The sequence below is a fragment of the Scleropages formosus genome, chromosome 4, assembly GCF_900964775.1.
Source record: "Scleropages formosus chromosome 4, fSclFor1.1, whole genome shotgun sequence".
Classification (NCBI taxonomy): Eukaryota; Metazoa; Chordata; class Actinopteri; order Osteoglossiformes; family Osteoglossidae; genus Scleropages; species Scleropages formosus.
This window is the reverse complement of record NC_041809.1, coordinates 21,032,519-21,054,985: the sequence shown is the minus strand read 5'-3', so window position 1 is coordinate 21,054,985 and position 22,467 is coordinate 21,032,519. Positions and strand designations below refer to the sequence as shown.

Genomic DNA, 22,467 nt, shown 5'->3' with positions numbered 1-22,467 from the left:
CATTGTTAAAGAATCCTTAAGACACAAAATTTGAAGGTGAAAATGAAAGTATAAATTGAAGAAAGATAAATCAACTCTCAGATACATAGTAAACTACACCTGCAGACATGTGATGACGTTGACGGGAAAAACATTGAGCTCTTTGTTTAACAAACTGGAAAGGCTTTATCAAACTGAAGTATGGTGATAATTGCGTCCCATGACACTTGGAAAAATACGTCTCTAACAAAGACATACTTGATTAGGCTAAGAATGGACAGGAAGGTGGAAATCTGCCACAGGCTAAATCCCAGGGTGCAGACATACAATTTTTATGGAATATATGAAATTTTAATTTATGTGAGGCTTAAGGTAGAGGCTCAGCAAGGTGTCCTTCGGTTGCCCCGGTGTGCATGAAACAACAGGGTGTGGGATTGTATGGATAAATAGAAGTGTTTAGAGGTGTGGGGAGGGCAGTCCCTTAGGCCTGGAAGTCTGAGAGCTGAAGAAATACAACACATTTATTTGCACTTGCATCAACAGATGCCATTGAACAGGACTGGCAGAATCTGGAGAAAACCAGCCGACGGTTTGTACAAGTGAGCGTCCCACAAGCACCTCCATTAAAGCACACGGACGGTTACAGTACAGTACTGTGCTGAACAAACAGAAAACACACTCAGTCCAGTGTAAGAAATCAATTAAAGGCTTGGGTGCTCAGAACCTCTGGTACAAGCTTACCGAAATAGTTTAATTTCCCATAATGCAATGCATACGTTTCGGCAGGATGTCTTCACCATCTCTAACCTTAAACACCACATTTATATAACTGTAGCTGTTGATGCTGACACTAAAGAGTATAGTAATTCCATTATGGTCTGAACATTCTCTTTCCAGGCCTGTTGTGGAGTGGGAATGTTTTTTCTCATTATGGAGAATGGCTGAGCACCAACATCGCAGCATGCAGGCAGCAAAAATGTATTTATTGTTTCATATGAAACTAATTAGAATCCAGCTGCACAGCGGATGGCGGGTACAGTGCACCACTGGGCGCTCCTCATCGAGGTCATGGCCCCAAGATGATGCAGACTGCGACCCCCCAAAAACGACAGTGAAGGAGGGCTCCATGAGCTGTGAAAGAAAAGGGTGGTGGAATCATCAGTATGCTGGGGTTATATGCTATCTGTCAAGCAGTTTTCTTTTCACTGCAGATCTTCTAGTCTTCCTCAATACTCACACACAGATCAGCTGAAACCGCTTGTCCCATACAGGGTTGCAGGGAGCCAGAGCCCAACCCGGCAACACAGGGTGAAGGGTTGGAGGGGAAGAGGACACACCCAGGACAGGACTCCAGTCCATCGCAAAGCACCCCAAGCAGGACTTGAACCCCAGACCCACCAGAGAGCAGGACCCAGTCCAACCCCCCACTCCTCAATATTCAGGATCACTAAAATTTAAATTAATTAGTTAAGAGCATCCAGCAACTGGTTACTTCTAGCAAATAGCGCTCACTGGAAAATAATTAATATTGATGGTACATGATAGGCAAACAGAAACAAAAAGCTGTTATTGCAATGGAAAGAAAATACTGTCCGTGATCATGTCTGTGATAGGACAAAAAACTAATCTCTGAGGACAGCTCATTGTCAAAGAAAAAAAAACATTAATTCTCAAAGCTAGGGTTGAATTCTATCTTTATAGGAGGATATCACGCCTCATGTACGCTGTACGGTACCCAGGGACTGTGCAAGTAGACCGTCGTGTTTGTTATGATAGAATAAGTAATAATGGTGACTCACAAGCTCAAGTCATTGCACCAATAATAAAGGTTACATTAATTCATTTAACTGACCCTTTCCTTCAAAGCGATTTACAGTTTGAAGCTACCTGCAGTCATTTATCTATTTATACAGCTGGGTAAGTACCTTGCTCAAGGGTACTACAGCCGGAGGTGGGATTTGGACTGGAGACCTTTGAGTACAAAGGCAGCAGCTCTAACCACTGCACTACCAGCTGTCCCCATAGTTACAGTAAGTCATAAATTAAAATAATTTTTAATATTTATTTTACCTCACATAATAATACCCTCATCCAGGTGGCAACTACAGTGGTGCAGCAGGTAGACCTGGTGCCTCTCTGCGCCTGAGCTGTGCATTTAGATGTGGGTTTGAATCCGTCCCAGTTTGTGTGGAATTTGCAAATTCCCTCTGCTTTCATGTGAGTTTCTTCTGACAGTTCAGAGACACGTGCTTCACACTGTTCGCGAAGCGGTGACGCTGAACTGTCCGTAGTGGATGTGATGCATTGTTCTGCAACATAAATGGGTGAAAGTTTCCGGGGAATGTAGTGTAGTGTATCTAGCACTGTAAGGCACCTTGGACAGAGATGTCAGCCAAGTACACACACACACACTCACACACAGAGGCTGAAACTACTTGTCCCAAGCAGGGTCATGGCAAACCGGAGCTTAACCCGGCAACACAGGGCGCCCTGCGTCAGCTAAGTACTAGACAATAATTGTACATCACTTTGGAAGAGAGTGTCTGCTAAATACGTTAAAACCCTACATGTTAAACACCATCCTTATACAACTGCGCTTATACAAGTACAATCAAGGTAAAGAAGGCCAGCTTCCCACCAGGATTATTAGATCACAATGCAAAGTCCAGCATTCAGGGCTCTAACGTAACATCCCGAGGGGCAGCATGGTGCTCAGCATGTTGTGTATAAAAATCTACATCCAGCCAGGACAAACGGCTGAGACTTAAACAAACAACACGAATGACGACCTTCCACTCGTCGAGGACCGAGAAGCACTTCCAGCGGCAGATCACAAAGGCGTCCAAAGCTGTGTCGAGGCCTTGGCAGACCTCCCCCGCAGGCTGGCTTGGCAGGGAGCCTCTGGACACATGCAAAAGCTCTCCAGAATAGCATGAACCTCTAGGGAGCCTCTGAGTGCCTCTGGCCAGAGTCAGCATGGACAATGTGGAAGCAGAAGCCACATTGGAAGTGAAGAAACAAACTACGAATCTGCCTCTGGTGGCACGGGTGCAGGAGGTGCCACTCGTCTGTGCTATTGGTATATTTAAAAATGTAAGTGGAAAAGAACAGTTTGTGCCATTACAGAATAATCAACTGTAATGTAGCTGCGAAAATGCGATTGACGCATGAGAGCTGGTTTTAAAGAGTGAATGAAGAATGAGTCAAGACTCATTTACACGTCGACTGCGAGGTATGTCAGTGGAAAGATACAAATTTAAAATCTGTGATGGCTGGTATACTCGAGCAATATGACTAACCAGTGCCACATAAAGACACCGACAGCAATTCTGGAAAAAACGTAAACATTACTTTAAACGTAAGAGAAATTTCACAACAGCAGACACTGAAGCTTATATCGCGGGAATCAAAGTACGTGAAATACATCTATCGAAATGCAGGGAAACCTTTAAAGACATGATTTCCAGGCCATCATAAAATGGGGATTTCAGCCTGGAGGGAAAATGAAAAAGCATTCTGCATATTTTGTTTAACGACCATTGTAAAGATGTGTGTGGTCTATTTTTCCCATAAAGAGAGTATTAAACCATGAAGCTGTTGAATGAATTGCTGCTTTACGGTTGAAAAAAAGGACTAGCATCAATAAGGGCTTTTAGTGACCCTCTTTGCCAACTATGAAGTCACAGTGAGGAAGAAGAGACTTCATAATGAATATGTGTATCTGGTGTTTTCTTTCAAGCTAAACGCACGAATGTTTCTTCCGTGAGCCGTCCTGAGGGAGGAGGCTTTTGTCCAGATTTATGGGTCTCCTTACCCTGCCTCTCTGGAACAAAGACAGACATTCACACGCAAGCTTTAAACTTCAAACCCCTTCTTGTCATGATAAAGGCCTTATTTTATTCAGACAGAGTGGCATTGTAAGGGAGAAATATGAGGGATTGTTAAATGCATTCTGGAAAAAATATTAATGAAATATTAGGATTTTGAATGGGCAAGAGAAATCCCTATATAATGTACTTCACACTGCCCTTTTAAGATGGTTCCTAAACATTTGTTCACCAGAAGTTACACAGGTTATACCAGGGTGACACAAGGGTAGATGCCATCTGGTCAAATTCGACTCACAGCGAGCATTGCTGTGGTTTTCTAAAGGAGGCACAGGAGCGGTTCACCATTAACGTCTTGCTCGCGGGTCTTTGAATAGCAAGCAACAAATTCAAATTGCCCCGATTTGGATGCAAACCTAAGCCCAAAGAAGCAGCTGTGAGGAGGAGCTGTGAAGCATCAGCATTACACAAAAGTACCAAAGCTACTCAAACTTGCAACTTTCCAAGCAAAAGAGCAGTTCCTTTATCCTAAGTGCAGCACCTTCTATTCAATGTATCCATTACACTACGTCGAGAACAGATTTTTACAACACTACTGTGGTGTTTTACACCAAGAACGAATCCTTGAGAGTTTTGTAAAAGAAAGGTTCCTGCCGGCCTGTAGGGTTTAAGTTGACAAAGGATAATTGTTATTGGTTAGTTCCTAAAAGAAGCGGGAACCGTTATTGGGAGCACTATATATAACGGGGGGTTTTTTTTTTCGCGCGAACGCAGATGAGGTTCCGCGGTGTGAAGTGAGTTTGTGACGCGAGCTACTGTTCTTAATAAACTCTTTGTTTGCACACTTCAAGTGTTCCAGTGCTTTGTTTCAGGGAAACCTCCAAAGAACGGTGTACCTTCCTTTTCGGACACCACAACTACCCTACTCACTAGAAACTATATAGCTAACAGTACAACAGTGTTTCATAATCCATTTTTTTGACTCTCTTCAGTCCCAGTCAATGATTTGGACTTTCCAGAAAGAGAGAAAGGTAGGGGGAGGACATTGCAAATAAAAAGGATCAATACTGATGTATTTCTTGGACGAAATGCAAGAAAAATCATTCTTTGCTCTGTAACTTGTTTCTACTCTCTGATATTTGATTGGCTGGAGATTGAGTCAGTGATTGTTTTCTCTGACGTTTGATTGGTTGAACATTTTCATTGTCTTTACCGTTTGATGTTTAACTGGTTGGACAGTAAGTGAATGAGTTGTCTCTCTGCTGTTTGATTGTTGAATAGTATGAGTGTTTTTACCCTTTGATATGGAATAGAGAGCAGTCCAGCAACAAGCCTAGTCCTAAATATGGGCAGTAGTTTTTAAACTGGGGAAGTACATAAAGATTTTTTAATATTGCACACCATCACTATAAGTGAAAGAACCTCCAGAGAAAATATGTCAGTTATTAACAAGACTCAAACTCAAATGGGAGATTTGGAAGATGCAAACTAATCATGCTGGATTCCTTAAATTTGCACATAAAACATGAACAATCTGCGTTCACCCTTTCATGGTCTGTAGAGAATTGGTGATTCTGGAACAAGATCTGATATTATTGAAATTAACTGGAATTTTAGCAAACAGGCGTTCACTGGTACTTTTTGAAGAAAAGCTTGCCTTGATATACTGCGAGGATAACCTTAAATCAGTGTCTAAGGAAACTGGCTCACCACTTCATTTTTTATAACCAGTATAATATTTCTAATTTCCAGCATACTGTTGCTAGGAAAGGCACATAAAACATTTTCTATGATTTTTTGGATACCTTTAATCAAACTGCCATAGATATAAATATCACTAAAGTTTTATATGCATTATATGAAGCAGACAGTGTATATTTGGCTAGTGACTGACTTTGAAAGCGGAGACAAACAAACCATAACAATAAAAGCAAGATTAATGAGGCTGTGCTAAGCCATTAATGCTGCAGTTCAAGTTCATCCTGTCTAAACATAAAGACCTGCACACACAGTGAATACAATACATGAATCTCTGCAATAGACAGACATATGAAAAAGAAACCTTTTTGGGAGAGCCTCTGAAAAGTTTATATTTCATTCATAAAATGTGGTATTATGATGATTTACAGTCTTCCTATATTCTTCTTACCAGTGCACATCATATGTGGAACAATTTAAGGTCTTAGTGTTTCTCCACACATAAATTTACAGACTTCTCACATAGATTTAGACATGCATAAACAAGCATCCAAAGAAAAGAGGAAGTATAGCGTTTTTATAAAAAAAAAAAAAAAAAAAAAAAAAAAAAAAAAATGGATTCATAACATAAAAGTTGCTGGTCCAGTCTCCAGGAAGGGCTCTGGAATCGGTTTGCAAGGAGACTTGACATGAATTTCCCCCATTCATGTATTTGGTAGTATAAAACACTGCTTCTTTAAGTAAAACTACTGGCTGGATATACTCCACCAGACGTATATACAATGTATGCCTTTGTTATGTTATTCTAAGACCTATACAACATTCATATCCATGAAGATATCCACTCCATGCACTGTACTAATATTATTATGCCCTTTTTGCTCTTGTTACAAGGCAGTTTGCTTGCTGTGCCCTTCACCCAGATGTAGATAGAAGACTTGTCAGAAATACCCCATCTGGAACAACGTCTTACTCCTTGCAAGTCCCGGCTTCACCATGGAGATGTCATCCGACACCTCGCAGTGCTAGTCTGAGAAAGACAGATTGCTTCTTAAACGACCACCAAATGCTTGGGTCCTGCAGGCTGTCTTGGAAACAGCACTGATGAGCACAAGCAAACAGGAGTAAAGCACATTAGTCTGTGTTTGCAAGGGGAACCTAGATAGAAACTCTCAAAGGTAAAGACAACATCTACATGTAGATACTGTACAAAAGCAGTTTGTGGCACGTTAGGAGACAGGCAAGCAAATGTTGCCACCAAGTGAGCAGTTTTTGATATTGCTATAACAATTTTCCTAGAAAAAAAAGTTCTCAAAAGACACCAGTCATATAAAGAAAAAGCAGAAAAAATATCTGATAAATTCCATGTGCTACTAGTTCAACGTCAGAGTGGTAACTGGGAAAGTGATGACTTTGCCCTGTGGCCGTGTTAGGTTTTGGCTGACTTTTCAGCATGAGCAATGGAATGGACATTTTTTATTCTCAGCCCCTTTGCGTCTGTAGCTGATACATGGACATGCACACATGTATGAGTCACGCACAGCCAGGTTTATATCTACAGTAATTTATTAATTTAACCTTAAATCACAATTGGTCAGTTAATGATCATGTGGTGACTGAGTGAGTGAGTAATATTTCCCATTCGGAAAACAAAGACGGCATCAAAAAAAGCCAGGACTGAAAAGACAAGTGGACTGGAGGAAGATGCAATAAAGTGTACGAGAAGAACAGGGGTATTCGGAGTGAAAGACAGGCGAGAGACAGAAGTCACAGAAATTGTGCGTCAACAACACGGCAGCACTTCGAAAATAATTTAATGAAAGGTCTGTGCTGCTGGTCATCTGTACATTATGCTCATTTATTGTTTTGGGAGCAACAAGAAATCCATCAGCCATATTCATTGTAACAAAGTATTGCCGTTTCTCCGGAAACGCAGGCTGCTGTTGCTCTTTGCGGCCACAGACAGTCCGTCCGTAGACATGACGGATATATACGATATGACACGATACAGTACATGATATATGACATGAAATAATATATGAAATTACAGGGCAGCAGACAAAGCAGAGGCGCAATAAATGAATACAACAAAGACACGGGATGCGGTCACCTGGTACACTGCTACTTATAAGCTTAAGTATCACAGAATTACCTTGCAGAAAATGACAGGACGACTGTAGGCGTGTGCAGCGTCATTAAAAGTGCAGCACATGGAGCAAATTGAAGACGTGCTGCAGCACATTAAGACCCTCTCATTTCATAATAGAAACACAGAAGTGCAGTCAGTTTCGGAAGTGCAGGAGAGAGAGCAGCTTGTACTTCGGGATCCTTCACAAAAAGCAATAAGTGAGCAGAAGGACTGGGAAAGACAAGTGAATACAGTGATAGTTGCACCTTGATTACATTGGTCCAGTGTAATATATTCCTCCAGTACTGTCCCCAGCAAACCCAAGAATCATACCAAGGATACCAAACATCTTCCACAGCAACCACAGGGACCCTACCGTAAGATGCGGACATACCGTGAGGGAGCTCACTCACTGTTCTGCACCATTTGCTTAGCATCTGCAAAGCCCTCTTGAACAGACAGTCCAATTATTAGAGGAGGCAGGAAAGCCTGGAAACATGTCCATGTGAGAACTGAGGAGCACCTAAAAAGCAGAGTACAAAGAGATTCTGCAGAGGTGTATTTTCTTAAGGCCAACAATCATATCAGTGCTCCGCAGAGTGGAAAATCAGATATCACCATACTAAAAATAAAGAAATGGTAATGGACCATATTTTCGATGCTATCGCAGCAATTGGAAAAAGTTGCTTTCGCTACAAGGCTGCCAAAGGTAAAACTGTATATATGCCCTGGATGACATTACTATTTACCATTTTACACTTAATTCTGCTCCTGAGTAAATATGACACATGGCTGCAACAGCATGTAAATGACTTTATAGGAAAAGGTAAAAGACAGCAGGAGATTGTGGGGGGGGGGGGGGGAGGCAGAAGGTCCTTCATCAGCTGGCTTTCTAAACATTCTAGATGTCATTAGTGAATTACACTACGTTTATCTGACACTTTTCTCCAAAGCAGCTTACAATTATTTACCCATTTATACAGTATAGCAATTGTACTGGAGCAATTTAGAGTAACTACCTTGCTCAAGGGTACTACAGCTGGAGGTAGGAAGCAAACTTGTGACCTTTGGATCCAAAGGCAGCAGCTCTAACCACAACTCTACCAGCTGTACCCTGAATTAATAAAGTAAACAGCCTAAAAATGTAACACACACCAGCACTTAGACACAGTCATGCTCATTTCAGTGGAAAAAGAGATCATCATGTCCTTGGACAACAATGTGGTCAACTAGGCAGAAGAGACCAGTTGCCTACTTTTAATGTGGATAGTCTTGATTAGTCAAGATTTCATCTGAAAAAACAACAGTTAGCTAAGAACCCATGAATAATTTCAGGTTACTGTTCTGTTGTTATTCAGACATTAAAATAGTTCATATTTGGTTTTTCATGTGTTTTCTTTTTGCACAGAATTGTTTAATTTGTTACATGAGGTTTCCTCTTGGCTGGTGTTCGGTAGCATGACAGCTGCATTAGTTATAGTGTTTCATTGCTCAGTTGTCAGTGCCAACGAGGGCTGATGTGCAATATGTAACTCCAGGGCTGAAAGAGTGCCCCACTCTGGCCCTATTCTATTATATCTGTGTCACTGATCATGATCTCTATCATACCTTCAGCTCAGGGTAGACATACTTAATAAAGAAAAATCATTTTCATGAAAGCCAGGGGACAAACTGTTCCATGGAAAACAGTGTTCAGGAAACAGATTTGCTCTTAAATCTGTCTTGTCAACCTCCATGCAGGAGAAGCTTTCAAGCCACATGTAGCTCAAAGTTGGATTTATAGCTTGAGAATCCCATAGAAAAGACCACTGAACTGTTCAAACCAAGTTCGTCTTGAAATAAAAACAATAAGGCAGAATATTCTCACGTAAACAAAACTAGTCATTAACTTTTACTGGACAGGTGGCAGGATCTCGGAGAAGCTTCACCAAGCTTTTGGAAATGGTACCGCAGATGTTCAGTGTTTCTCCATCTCCTATAATGCACTCCTTTTTTTTTTTTAAAAAAAAAAAGCCATGCAGGTCTACCCTAAAGCAAACCTTAAAAGGTGTTTAAGCCTTTAAAATTTACCCGATTTATGAGCACCATATATCAATGTAATCTCCTTAGATCGGTGTAAGTCGCCCCTGCACAATACTGCAGATCATGTAGGTAGATAACCTGGGGGGAGACGTAAAAAGTCACGGCTAACAGGTAGACTTTTGTTGAACCAGAAGTGTGGAGAATGGCGCCAAAAACAGCGCAATAAAAACAACGGAATTAGACAAAACCCAGGAAGGATCTGTTTATTTGGAGTAAGTCAAATTGCCACCTTAAATCCCTAAATGGAGGATGGAGTCAATTATGACTGTGGCACACGGCAAAATTCAAAAACAAGTCATGTTTCGACATGTTAACCCCACCGACCAAACTGGTGCTGTAATCTACAGGGTTCCCTTTTTGCGAGCCAGAGTCCACGGAAGCAAAGCTTTCCGCTGAATATACAAACACGCAATCATGAATATGGATAGAAAGCAGAGCCAAGTAAAAGACACAAATTTCAACCTTTGGGTTAATGCTGAAAATCTCTTTGCTTTAGCAGCATCTAAACTTATGTGGACTAAAGCAGAACACAGCAACTTTGAATTAGGAAACATATTTTAAAAGGTACCCATCTAAAATCACAACTGGACACAACCTGGTGTTTACAAAAAACAAGGCCATATGTGTGTAAAAATGATCATTGGACCGATGCAATGCATCTGAAGTGTTCGTGGAAAGGCTGCTCCCAGGGAGTTAAACGCCACTTGACGGAAACACCTGCTCAACACCTTTGAGCTGTCATTACAATGAATGCTCCTCCATGGTGACCCTTAAATTGTTTTCCTGGCATTCAGTCAGTCATAGGAAATCATGAACAGACAAACAAGAGTAAAACAACACACTCCGGGACGGAAGATGAACGCCGTTAAACTCGCCGCTTTGGTCACCTGGGACCCAGACTATGGACCGGAGCTCCTCTGAGACTTACCCACTCAACACTTACGCTGCTGCTGAATGAACTTGGCGCAGTCTGAACAAGAAGAAAACGTCACCTCTCGTCAAGAGCTCTCCAAAAGGGCTGAGCGCTTGGCACTACCGTTATCCAGAGGTTCCATAAAATCAATCTTATTGTACTAAATCGAACAAGGAGTCAATCTAGGAACAAATAGTCTGTACCGTCTGGAAGAGAGGCATCTATGAGGACTGTTTCTTTTAAATCACAAACAGCAAATGGTGTCATCAAAATAAGTTTTTTTTTTTTTTTTTTTTAACACTCTGAATAATATTTAATTTAATATTTTCATGACAAAACACCAACCAAAATTCCTTTTTTATGATGTCATGCAACATACACTGCTCACTTTGACATAGTTGGCAAGGAAATGGTCTACATGTGAAGTTGCCTCTGTAAATATTCCAAGGTGCTTATGAAGAATTTGATTTGATCTTCATGACAATTCAGAGGAACTCAGGAATGTCTGGACACCCTTCTGGAACTTAAACAGGTGAGCATACCTGTGAAATATTGTAATAGTTTGACCTTCAGCCCTTGCTCTGTGCACATGGATGTATTTGCAGTTTCTTGGTTCTACCTCTATGTTGCTGTGACCCAGTGCTGTTCATAAAAAACAACAACAACAGTGTTTTTAGTTTGACTATTACTGCTTATACAAATGGAAAATAATTAAATTGTGAGTTTTAAACAAGCCTGTGGTCTGGGAGTCCATGACCATCTGTGAGCCAGGGGCATCTCGATGCCACAAGCAGGCGAGGGAACGGCGGTGAGAAAGAAGGCTTCTCAGAAACAGCTGCTCCTTGTAAAAAGGATAGACGCTGATCTTATGAGTTTGACGGCTTGGCGACGTCCCAAAATCTGTGTCCCCTGGAGGTTCCCTAGAAGCACAAGGAGAGATCTCGGCTAACACACCCATACGACGCCTTGAAGTGAATGGTAAAAAGGTGAATATTGTACAGTTCTTGGTCTCTACCTATGGAGAAAATGTTATCCGGAAGAGGAGATGGGGCAAAAACCAACACAGATAATGCAGAAGTAAGTGTCACACAAAGCCGCTGCAATGATAATGTGATTGTTCGTAAAAGTTGTGCTTTTAGAGAGCAGCACAACTGGCAGCAAATGACAAAACCGTTCCCAGTTCTGTGCATTAGCAGAGGTACTATGGACATTGCGAGGAGAGTGTGGAACTGCACCTAGCTGTTGAAGCACATGTACTACCTTCTAAAGGCCAAATGTGGCAGTGCAGGACTGCGGATCATGGTAAAATAGTACAGAGATCTTTTTCGAGAAAACGTTTGGAGAAAGGGGTTGTTGCAGATACGTTACTGCCGAAGACACCACGGAGATCGCCCCCATGTGCACCCAGGGGACAGGAACACAGAGGAAAATAGAGAGGGGCATTAAGGAGCAAAATCACAGCCAAGGACTCATTTACTTACACAATGCCATGAGGGAGCTGGAAAGTCTATTCCTTCACTCCTAATGACATGTCCTCTGTTTTTTTCTTCTGTGCCTCATGCAACAAAAAACATACACCTTCATGTCAGCAGGGGCACTGACAGCTGTGCGGATGTCAGCCACAAAGAGGTTGTAAATGCGGAGGGCTGGAACACCAGCACTGAAAAAAACACTTACTGTACGGAAAAAGCGCTCACTGTTTGACACAGTGCTTTGGTGTGCATGCGATGGCAGTGAGTAGGACTGCTCACCATTATTAGTTGCATCTCCCACATGTCAGTGAGCAACTGACACACTAGATAACTGCAGCAGGGCGCAGAGCTACCTCGGTCATGGCATCATCGATTTGCTTCAGCTCCTCGTAGCGGTCACGGGAATCCCGCAATGGTTGGACCATAATGTCCTCGATCTGAGGGAAAAGCTGACCACAGCAGAAGAGAAAAAAGATGGTAAAGGTATGTACAGAAGTGGTACAGGTATATTGGCAAAGCATCTGTAAAAGTCCAGTATTTACGGAAATTTGGATTTCGTGATGTGTTGATCTTTCACTAAAGCAATTAGGATCATCCTAGTTCTTCAGTGACACTCTGTTCTCAGTTTCCTTGTGCATCTGAAATACATACCTTCATGACTGCCTCAAACATGGGGATGAGGACGAATTTGATGAAGCCAATCTGTGCCGTCGGTTTGGTCACTTTGTCCCGGTCCATAAACGGGGCAACAGGGAGCCCTTCTGACTTTTCTCTATCACTCTGAAGGACATAAGGAAAGAGAATTTGGTCCATTGATTTTTTTTTTTTTTCTTCTTTCTCTTTAGCAAAGAGGAGTGCATTACAGGTGTCAGTATTCACCTGCATGAAGTATTCCTCCAGCAGACAGTCCACCCAGGGCTCAGCCACCTCGGTGGGTCTGACCTCATTGGAAATGTCACAACATTTGATCAAAACCATCTTCATCTGCATGCACGCACACACACACAAAAAATAAATGACAAAAAACATTTCTCAAACCTGACATGTCATCTTTCTAAGGACCAGTGCAGTCACATGGCATACATACACATTTCACGTGTTCCTCATTAGTGAAATCAAAGTTTTCCACTTTCTGTTTAAAGGAGTCCAGGATCTCCCCATGCCGGGCCATGTCTGTGGCCAGTATGAGGGTGATGATTGCCTACCAAGAGGAACAACACAATTACATCTCAGCCTTTCAGAGATATAAATATATGGGTGTTTTTAACTATGATTTATGAAAGAATATTCTGTATTTTTTCCACTGCAATTTCAGGAGCTCACGTGACACATCATACCTGTCGGAGCTGCTTGAAAGCCTCGGGGTCCACGTTGGCGAATATGTTGCACTCGGGCAAAGAGAGGATCTGGAAGGCTACGGCGCAGTGGTGGTTCTCCAGAGGGGAGATGTCATTGTAGCGCACAGCCAGCTCTGTTCGGGCATTGATCTGGTACCTAACAGGACGAAAGGGAAATGAGATGCTACGACTGCAAGATGATTCACCATAATCTTCCTCCTCCTGACGAAGGTAAAGCTTTCCTAAGAAGCCCTTTGTCATGTGAAATTTTGTAACTTGAACGTGGTTAAAGTTTTATGTGTTCCTGAGCCCCCAAAGGTGACATGCACTTGTGCTAAAATATTACCAAATCCCACTAAAATGGATATGACTGCTGAAACAAGTCACATTAGTTACCGTAACATAAGGCAGTTCCCCTTCATTAACAACTCTATATTAAAAAATAAGAAGTATTATTATTGTCTAACAACGCTTGCTCAGCTCTTTCCGAGTTATGGAATATCGCACGCTAAACTCATACACACCTATGGTATTAAGTATTTATTTGTAAAAAACTCAGCCTTCAATGCAAAAAAACAAAACACTAAACAGTAAAGAAATATTTTAAAAGAATTCCAATGAATTTACATTCATGAAACTGATATGGTGTCTGACAGTACCAGGGCTAGGCCACTGGACATAAGCTCTATTCTCTCAGTCTCTGTGGAGTTTGTATGTTCTTCTTGTGTTTGCATGGGTTCCCTCCTAGACGTGTGTGTGTTTCATCCGAGTTAGCGTCTCCAAAATTGCCAGGTATGCACATTTACATTTATTCACTTAGACACTTTTCTCCAAAGCAACTTCCAAACTATGTAGTGTTACCAGCCCACACACCTTATTCACCAAGGTGACTTACACTGCTAGATACGCTACTTACAATGGATCACTCATCCATACATCAGTGAAACACACTCTCTGACACTTACACACTATGGAGGAACCTGAAAAAGCATGTCTTTGGACTGTGGGAGGAAACCGGAGCACCCGGCGGAAACCCAAGCAGACACAGGGAGAACATGCAGACTCCACACAGACTGAGTGGGGATCAAACCCACATTTTCTCGCACCACCCAGGTGCTGTGAGACAGCAGCGCTTCTCGCTGTGCCACCCCATGTGCGTTACATTGTTCTACTGTATAAATGGGTGACCATAGAAAGTTTAATGCAGTGTATTTAACACCATGGATAAAAGTGTCAGCTAAATTAGCTAATCATTGTAAGTCACTCTGGAGATAAATGCTAAAAGAATAAATGTAAATATTGTATTGCGTTGCTCAGCTGCCAGGAAGTATGCAACATCCAAAAAAAAAAAAAAAAAAATCAACCCTTGTAAAATGAAAAAAAATTAACCGTACATAGCATTGTTAAATGAAATGTCTAACATGGTGTACCTCCAAAGATGACTGTATAATGGACACACACACTGAATTTAGAGGATCATTCTAGAAGGCTATTTAACTCACGCATTGTTGTAACCTGGGTGGTCCAGGTCATGGCAAACTGCAGCTGTCATTAGGATACCCAGGTCAGTCAGGGTGAGCCTTCCCTTGGAGGGAAAAAAACAAAACATTTACATTTATTTATTTAGGAGATGCTTTTCTCCAAAGCAACTTCCAATGAACTCTATGTAGAGATATCAGCCCACACACCTTGTTCACCAAGGTGATTTACACCGCTAGATACACTACTCACAATGGGTCACACAGCCATACATCAGTGGAACACACTCTCTCTGTCACTCACACACTATGGGTGAACAAAACACAACCCATACATTTTCTCCAAGGTCACTAGTATGAATCCAGCCCTCTCTCCTGAAGAAATAACTCACAGTTGAGTCTACCTTGTACTTGTGACCAGGCACGTACCTGCAGGTTGCACAGGTGAATCATACCATACATCATCTGGCTCACACAGAAGCAGTGACGAAAGTTATGGAAGGGGTTGTTGCGATAATTCTCCTGAATGCTGAGCTGGAGAAAAGGAGGACATCTAGAATGAGACCCTAAACTTAACTTCAGTTGAAGATGCTAGCTGCCTACGCTATTTGAAGAACCGCACTGATTTTGAGCACTTCAGTACCTGGTAGCGTGCGTTCACCGACACCTGTAGCAGCTTTGTTTAGTTTACTTGGCAAGTAGACTGAAAAAATAGCTTTACCAGCCAGCGTTTGAGTGTTATGGGGTTCATGTTGAACTCCTTCACCAATCCCAGGTCATGGTACATATACTCCAAGCAACTCAGCATCTAAGCCATACAGAACAAAGACTGTGGTGAGGTCATTGTGTAGACACTATAAACAATAATGCCGTGGTCAGCTCAGCACCAGCAACACGCGAGACTGTGGTCGACTCTTGCCCGTAAATACTAGAAAGGAGATGACTATGGTTAAGGCAGCATCTAAACCATACGCAATACGACTGTGGTCAGGTCAACCGCTGCACCATGCACTACAAGAATGGGGAGAAGTGGGGGGAGAATTTTAAAAATAAAAACACAAGCAATTGGAGACTAAAAGAAGTAGTGAATAATGCGTGAAGGATGCACTCAGGGACAAACAGGTCTGATTAAGACTCACTTCATTGTGCTCCCAATGCCAGACGTCAAAGGTTGGCTTCTTCAGAGCATCGACAGTCTCCTGGGACAGCGTGTACTGTGGGCGCCGAGAGAAAGAGCTCATTTAATTAGCCCACCAATACATGCAAAACAAGTATTCACACATCTCATGTAGGCTGTGATGTCAAAGGAAAATCACCTTTGGGTAACTTGGGACATCACGTCTGGGAGAAAGCTTCTTTCCATCATCTGAGAAGTTGTATTTGCAAGGACAGTATATCCTGCATTAAGCAGAAGACAATGACAAGAACATTTCGTTTCTGCACTGCACATGGCCACTTGGTTGCTCACTCTTCATTTGGCCTCTACAAGGTGGCAAAAAGAATTTTGTGCTATCTGGCTGTTTTGCTGTCTTTTCTTAACAAAAGAAGTTGACGTGTATGTGTTGACTTTGAGACATCTTGCCTTCCTCCCCCTCTTGAAGCCATCTCATCCCGTAGTTTCTTGAGGTCATTCTTGCACTTTTCAATCTCTACCGCCTTGAGGCCCTCCACTGAAGCAGTCAATAAAAGCGATCAGTCTCAGTGTTGAATATGCATATCTTTGTCTTTTTAAGTTGAGGGAAAAAAGTACAAAGACAGAAAACTCACACTCCACCCTCTTCTCCAACATGGCCAGTCGGCTGGTCACCTCCGTTTTCAGATCACCGATTCGAAATGCCCTGCAGCAGAAGATTGACTGCTAACATGCCTGGAAATGCGCTGTCAGCCTGGCAGTATGAAATATGTCTTACACTCAAGTATTACCTTAAGAGAACGACAGCATGTCAAGCGATGAGAGGTAAAAGACTTGCTTAAGAACAGGAAAAAATGGATTCTTATTTTGCTGTTTCTCTGTCCCACAATAACAATTTTCGTTCAAAATAATGAATCGTTTTTACGTCATTGTGCGCACACAAACAATTTTAGTAACATGGGCAGGAGGTGGTGTCACGATTACAGCCACCACTTCATACTTGAAGGACCCAAGGTTAAATCCGACTTCCTTGAAGTACTTACTGTGTCTTGCTCCAGTAATAAAAAGAAAAGAAAAGAAAAAAAAATTACTCAGCTGTGTAAATACTTACATAAGTGCAACTACCCTAACATTGTAATGAGTCTTGGAGAAACGGAACTAAAATATTAGCCATGTCTAACGAGAAGTTGACTCCAGTGAAAAAATAATGTACTGATTAGTACATTTCTTAAGGCCAGTGCCCCTTTTGTGAAATTACAATTAGACAATGTGGAAATAAAGAGGGACGACAATAGAACAGCCCCCCACCATCACCACCACCACCACCACCACCACCCCACACACACACACACACACACAGAGAGAGAAAGAGTCTACCTGCTGAACTGCTCAGCCACCTGAGACAGAATGCTCTGGAACATGTCCTCCTTCTCTATACATGAAGAAATGAGTTAAACCCAACTGCAGCAAAACGACAGTTACAGATGTGATTCTAAAATTACTTGCAAGTAGGTACACAATAGTGCCAAACAGCTGTTTGGAGACAGTTCTGCGCAGCATTGAAGTGTCCTTAGACCTTCGGTCAGTACCTCCCAGCTGCCCAGTTGACAATGGTGTGACCTTGTACAACGAGCTTTAATAGGAATGAGAGACAAAACATTATTTCATCAAACATACCCAATGCAAACCTCTTAAATACATAAGGATAATTTAATTTACTATTAATGCAATGCATTTAACTGACTTTTCAGTATTGGAATTCTGTTTAAATATTTATTATAATATTAAAAAAATATAGAAAATTTACTAAAAATATTAAATATTTTTTATGTGTATTTTTGACCTTTACTCAGCATGCACTTGGAAATTACACATAATTGTCATGAGAAAAGCTGCTAACTTAGGAGAGTTGGTGGGCATGGTTGGGTCAATTGATATCATGGCTCCCTCCGAATCCACCAGCATGATAGCGGTGTTCCTGAGGACAAATGAGGGGAACCCATTCAATCCAGGAGCTGCCTGCATCACACCCTCATCAGATGGTCCCAGCCCATTCTGAAACATTCATGTGCTTCTTATTCACATGGCTCTCCTCAAGCCAGAGAGCGCCAAGCAAACAGGGGGCTTCATCCCTATATGACCCAAGTGTCCCATTAGGAGAGGGAGACACAGGACTTAGTCCCACAGGAGGAGGGATTCCTATCATACTCTGGAAACATCATGTCACGATTTCACTGTCTTGAAAACACTGTAGTCTTTGGGGAAGTTGGGGAAAAAAAGAAGGATGACCAGCAACCATACAGATGGACTCAAACACTGCAACAATGGATCCACCCCTTTCAACATTAAGGACACGAGGGGAGGACAGAAGCCTTCAATTTACCCGGCCACTAAGAGTTGATATGCGATGACATTTAGACACTTGTATCACAGCTGTCTGGAAAGGCCAAGGACACTGCTGGTTCTGTTGGGCATCCCATATGTGTGTGGATGGGCAAGGTGGATGTGCCGCTTACCTGGGAATGTTGGATGACAGACAGAGCAGCTCCCGGATGTCACATGGGCTGCAGTGACGACTGAAGACAACCTGGCACAGCCAGGAGCACATCAGTCAAGCACTCCATAAGATATCGTTCCCACACACACGAGTCACTACACTGGTCACATACAAAAGGGCACAGTGACACATGGTCTTGATCTCTCACTTTACTTTGAAATTCAACATAACAGCTGAAATCTTAGTTAGCCCAGGGTTAAAAAAGGCGGAACTCTCAATTCCTAAAGGTGAGCAAAGATGATTCTCAGATGGGTTTGGAAGGGGGCACGCCAAGCTAAACAGCGGTTGGTGTCACCACAACGAATTGTGTCATCAACACCAACGGAACCTGACACCTCCTGTTCTATTTCCATCGTGGCATGGTGCAGGGGCTGCCCTCACGCACACCCAGCTGTCTCTTTTCCACGGTACCGGTACATAGCAGGAACAAACGTGACGAAAATCACGAGCAACACCGATAAACTCAACTTTCACCAAGATGTAAAGCTTTGTATTCGATTTACCTTCAACAAGCCTCAAGTTTGAAACCTCAAAACATAGTGCTGCTTGAAAAATGGTTATTTAAGGAGAACCAGTCTTTCTCATCCGACACAACCGATGTGTAACGACCAATACTGTATGTTTCTTTAGAGGAAATCATGTGTGTAGTAGAAACACAGAAGAGATGCAGGTGCAAAAAATTAAGTGAACCCCAAGTTGCATTGGTTACACCAAGTAAGTAGAATCAGGGCTGTGAATCAATCATTTATTAATTTTATGAGTTAATTTTCATATTTTATAGAATAATGATGCCCATCCCTGTAGGGTTCACATACTTTCAAGCAGCACTGCAAAGTTTGCACGCTACAGTTCCTGACAGACTGCTGTAGAGCAGCAGTTAAACATTCAACTTCTCCAATGGTTTTCACTCAAAGTCGCCACTTGACCGTTTTCTGGAAATAAAACTAAGTAGAACGTCAGCTGTTTTGGCAGGTGTAAGTCGATCACCGAATTAATGTTATCTAAAAGCCGGAGAGGGGGCACGAAACAACCAGATTGTGTTACAGAAACACGGAGATCAGCCTACCTTCTGCACCTTCCCGTCAACATCCAAGTAGACACTTCTTGGAGCATAAGCAGAGGAGCCGGACCCCATGGCAATTCTATATTTTTAGAAGGATAAAGAGGAGGAGGTTGTGCTTTGATCAAAGGTGTCCTTTAACCATTTAGTCACTACAGCTGTCTTTTAGTCCCAGGTTGACGAGGCTGATCAGCGGCAGATGCCCGAGTTCCATTCACAAATCTTGTAGCACCGCAAACAAACCCCTGCTCTGTACTGCTCCAAAACAAACATTTTTATTGTGCCTGTAGAGATACAGAGTGCTGATTGAAAGCATGAGAACCCTACAGGGATGGTCATTATTTTTGTAGAAGATATTAAAATGAACTTATAAAATTTAAATGTTAAATCTTAAAACAAACATGAAATTAATAAATTATTATGATTTACAGCTGGTTCTACTCACCTGCTCGGTGTAACCAATACAACTTGGGGTTCACCTATTTTTGCACCTGCACTACTTCCATTTTTCTACTGCACACGATTTCCTCTAAACCAACACATACAATTAGTCATTGCACATCACTTACCTTAGACGGGAAAGTGAAATAAAAATTTTGTGGTAAAACTATGGCAATCTAATTGCACAAGGGGCTTATATACTTTCAAGCAGCACTGTACATGAGTAATTCAGTATTTAGAGCTCATCGTGATCACAAAAATGATACACAGTGCATCGATTGGTAGTTGTGTATCTCTTAAAATATAGGACATTTGTATGCACATGAAATACATTTAAATGTTTACATTTTTTGTTCCGAGTCTCAGTGCGTGCACCTTTTTTTTTTTTAATGGGAACATAAATAATTAAACTGAAGGTTGGATTATTACTGAGATTCAAGGCAATTGGTGACCCAGAGCTGACCTGCCAACAAATTGCTTCAAATCCTTAACATTACATTTACATTACATATTCCTTATTGCTGATTATTTCAGAGAGTCTATTAGCAGGGCATTGAAACAACTTTGGCAAAAGGAGATTAACTGGGCTGCTAGCCATGAAAAGCGGTTTAGTGAGTGTTTCTCACTATGGGTTCAATTATCTGCAAGACTAATGCCAACAGAGTACTTAGCGAAAGTGTTCATAACTGCAGTCATTCATACTTTCAATGTTCCTTCTAGAAGGCTATAAATTAGTATTCATATTACATGCTACCATTGAAAATTAATGAATGGGCAATTTACAGGGTCCAAATCAAAAGCAGTTTCTATGTGAAAAGAACAAAATGTTCACATACAATTTTACATTACATATCAACTTACAAATACACCCTTAAAGCATTATAAATCATTGTCCAAGATGGGCTTTTTCTTTATTTTTGCATCAAGAACTTCTCATCTCAGAAGATTTCTGTAAGACCTCCACCAATATGATACTCAAAAAAAATCAAAGAGCAGAATTTGGTGACATTTTCAGTGACTTCCACAATATAATAAAGGTCAAAACTACTACTATTACATTATTATAATTATTAATAATCATCTACATGCATACTAAAAATCACTACCTTGTTTGTAAATGGGCTTACACAGTGCAGAAAAGTCAGTTTTAAGTTGTCAATTTTTTTTTATGCATAATATGGCCAAGATTATAAAAATAAAGGACTGCAAATAAAAGAACTTTCCAATGACTCACTGTATCTGTGATGCTCCTCTCCTCCTGCTGTCCGTTTGCAGGCTGACACAGACAGAGGGGAGGGGAGTAACCAGGGAATACTGAAATAAAATTTAATTTCCATTCTGTGTTGTTGCCAAGGGGCCGTTACCATGCTTGCCACCCCATCCTCCTTCTCCCGTGTCCCTGTTGCCGAGGACGAACCCTTAACACTCGATGTGCCTGCGCTGACAGCACAAGGCCACCATCCTCATGTTGAGCACAAGATGTCTGGTTGCTCTCCTGCACTAAAGTTGCTTACACCGTGAACCAAATTCTGCTCTGAGGGGCCCCAGGAATAAGAACTCCTGTAATAGATCCTATTTTGCCAATATTGTACACAAACACGAGTTACATGACACACACACACACACACACACACACACACACACACACACACACACACACACTATAAAAATACAGTTGCATAGCCACAATATTCTCAATGTTCAGTGCATCTATCGGTATTACACGCATGTAGTACATTGCGCAGAATCAGTTCATTTAAATGACTACAGCAGTACAGTGATATGATGTCATGGTTTTGGATCTAGATTTTTGTGGTTGCAAGCCAAATTTCAGAAAGGGAAATGCTTTCATTTCCTTTCGCTTGGAATTTAATCCTGACTGAAAGAAAGACACAGAAATCCCACTTTCATAAATTACAAATAATTTTGCGACTAAGACTGAATGATGACAACTCAGCTTTTCTAAAAAAAAAAAAAAAAAGACTGTACAGAGCATTAAATTTTTTTTGTGAAAAAGACTTGAACTACAGCAATAGAAGAGTTCTACAATCCTGAAAAGGTCTTAATTATTTCAGTGTTCATTATAGCACTGCGGTGGAAAGAGCCCTCTCAAAAAATGAAATCACAGAGCAGTCAAATGAGAGAATAGCAGCTTTCCTGCAGCCTTAGGCCCTGTGTGCTGGGTTAGGCTCCGGTTCCCCGTGCCCCCTTATTCACAAAAAGCATGGTACAGCACACCAGTTTCCATCTCCTTGATCTTTTTTTTTTTTTTTTTTTTACCATTTTGCACCCAGATGCAAGTATAATAGCAACATACATGTATAAATTCACGGAAGTAATTTCCTGAACCTGTGATTATATAC

At 41.5% G+C, this 22,467-nt stretch overlaps 1 protein-coding gene across 1 annotated transcript; it reads right to left on the bottom strand.

Annotated features, from left to right (window-relative positions):
• Positions 1–11,351: 11,351 nt before the first annotated feature.
• Positions 11,352–21,367, bottom strand: pde9ab (phosphodiesterase 9ab). The gene is made up of 20 exons (XM_018755180.2): positions 21,339–21,367; positions 19,670–19,745; positions 18,563–18,633; positions 17,947–18,024; positions 17,636–17,679; positions 17,424–17,478; positions 16,682–16,752; positions 16,497–16,584; positions 16,231–16,312; positions 16,054–16,128; positions 15,636–15,722; positions 15,344–15,448; positions 14,939–15,021; positions 13,437–13,593; positions 13,187–13,300; positions 12,979–13,083; positions 12,751–12,879; positions 12,450–12,548; positions 12,109–12,176; positions 11,352–11,547 (listed from the first exon to the last, which is right to left on the bottom strand). Exons 2-19 carry the CDS (start codon positions 19,736–19,738, stop codon positions 12,135–12,137), a joined length of 1,554 nt encoding a protein of 517 aa, XP_018610696.2. The 5' UTR covers positions 19,739–19,745; positions 21,339–21,367; the 3' UTR covers positions 11,352–11,547; positions 12,109–12,134.
• Between the last annotated feature and the right edge of the window lie 1,100 nt (positions 21,368–22,467).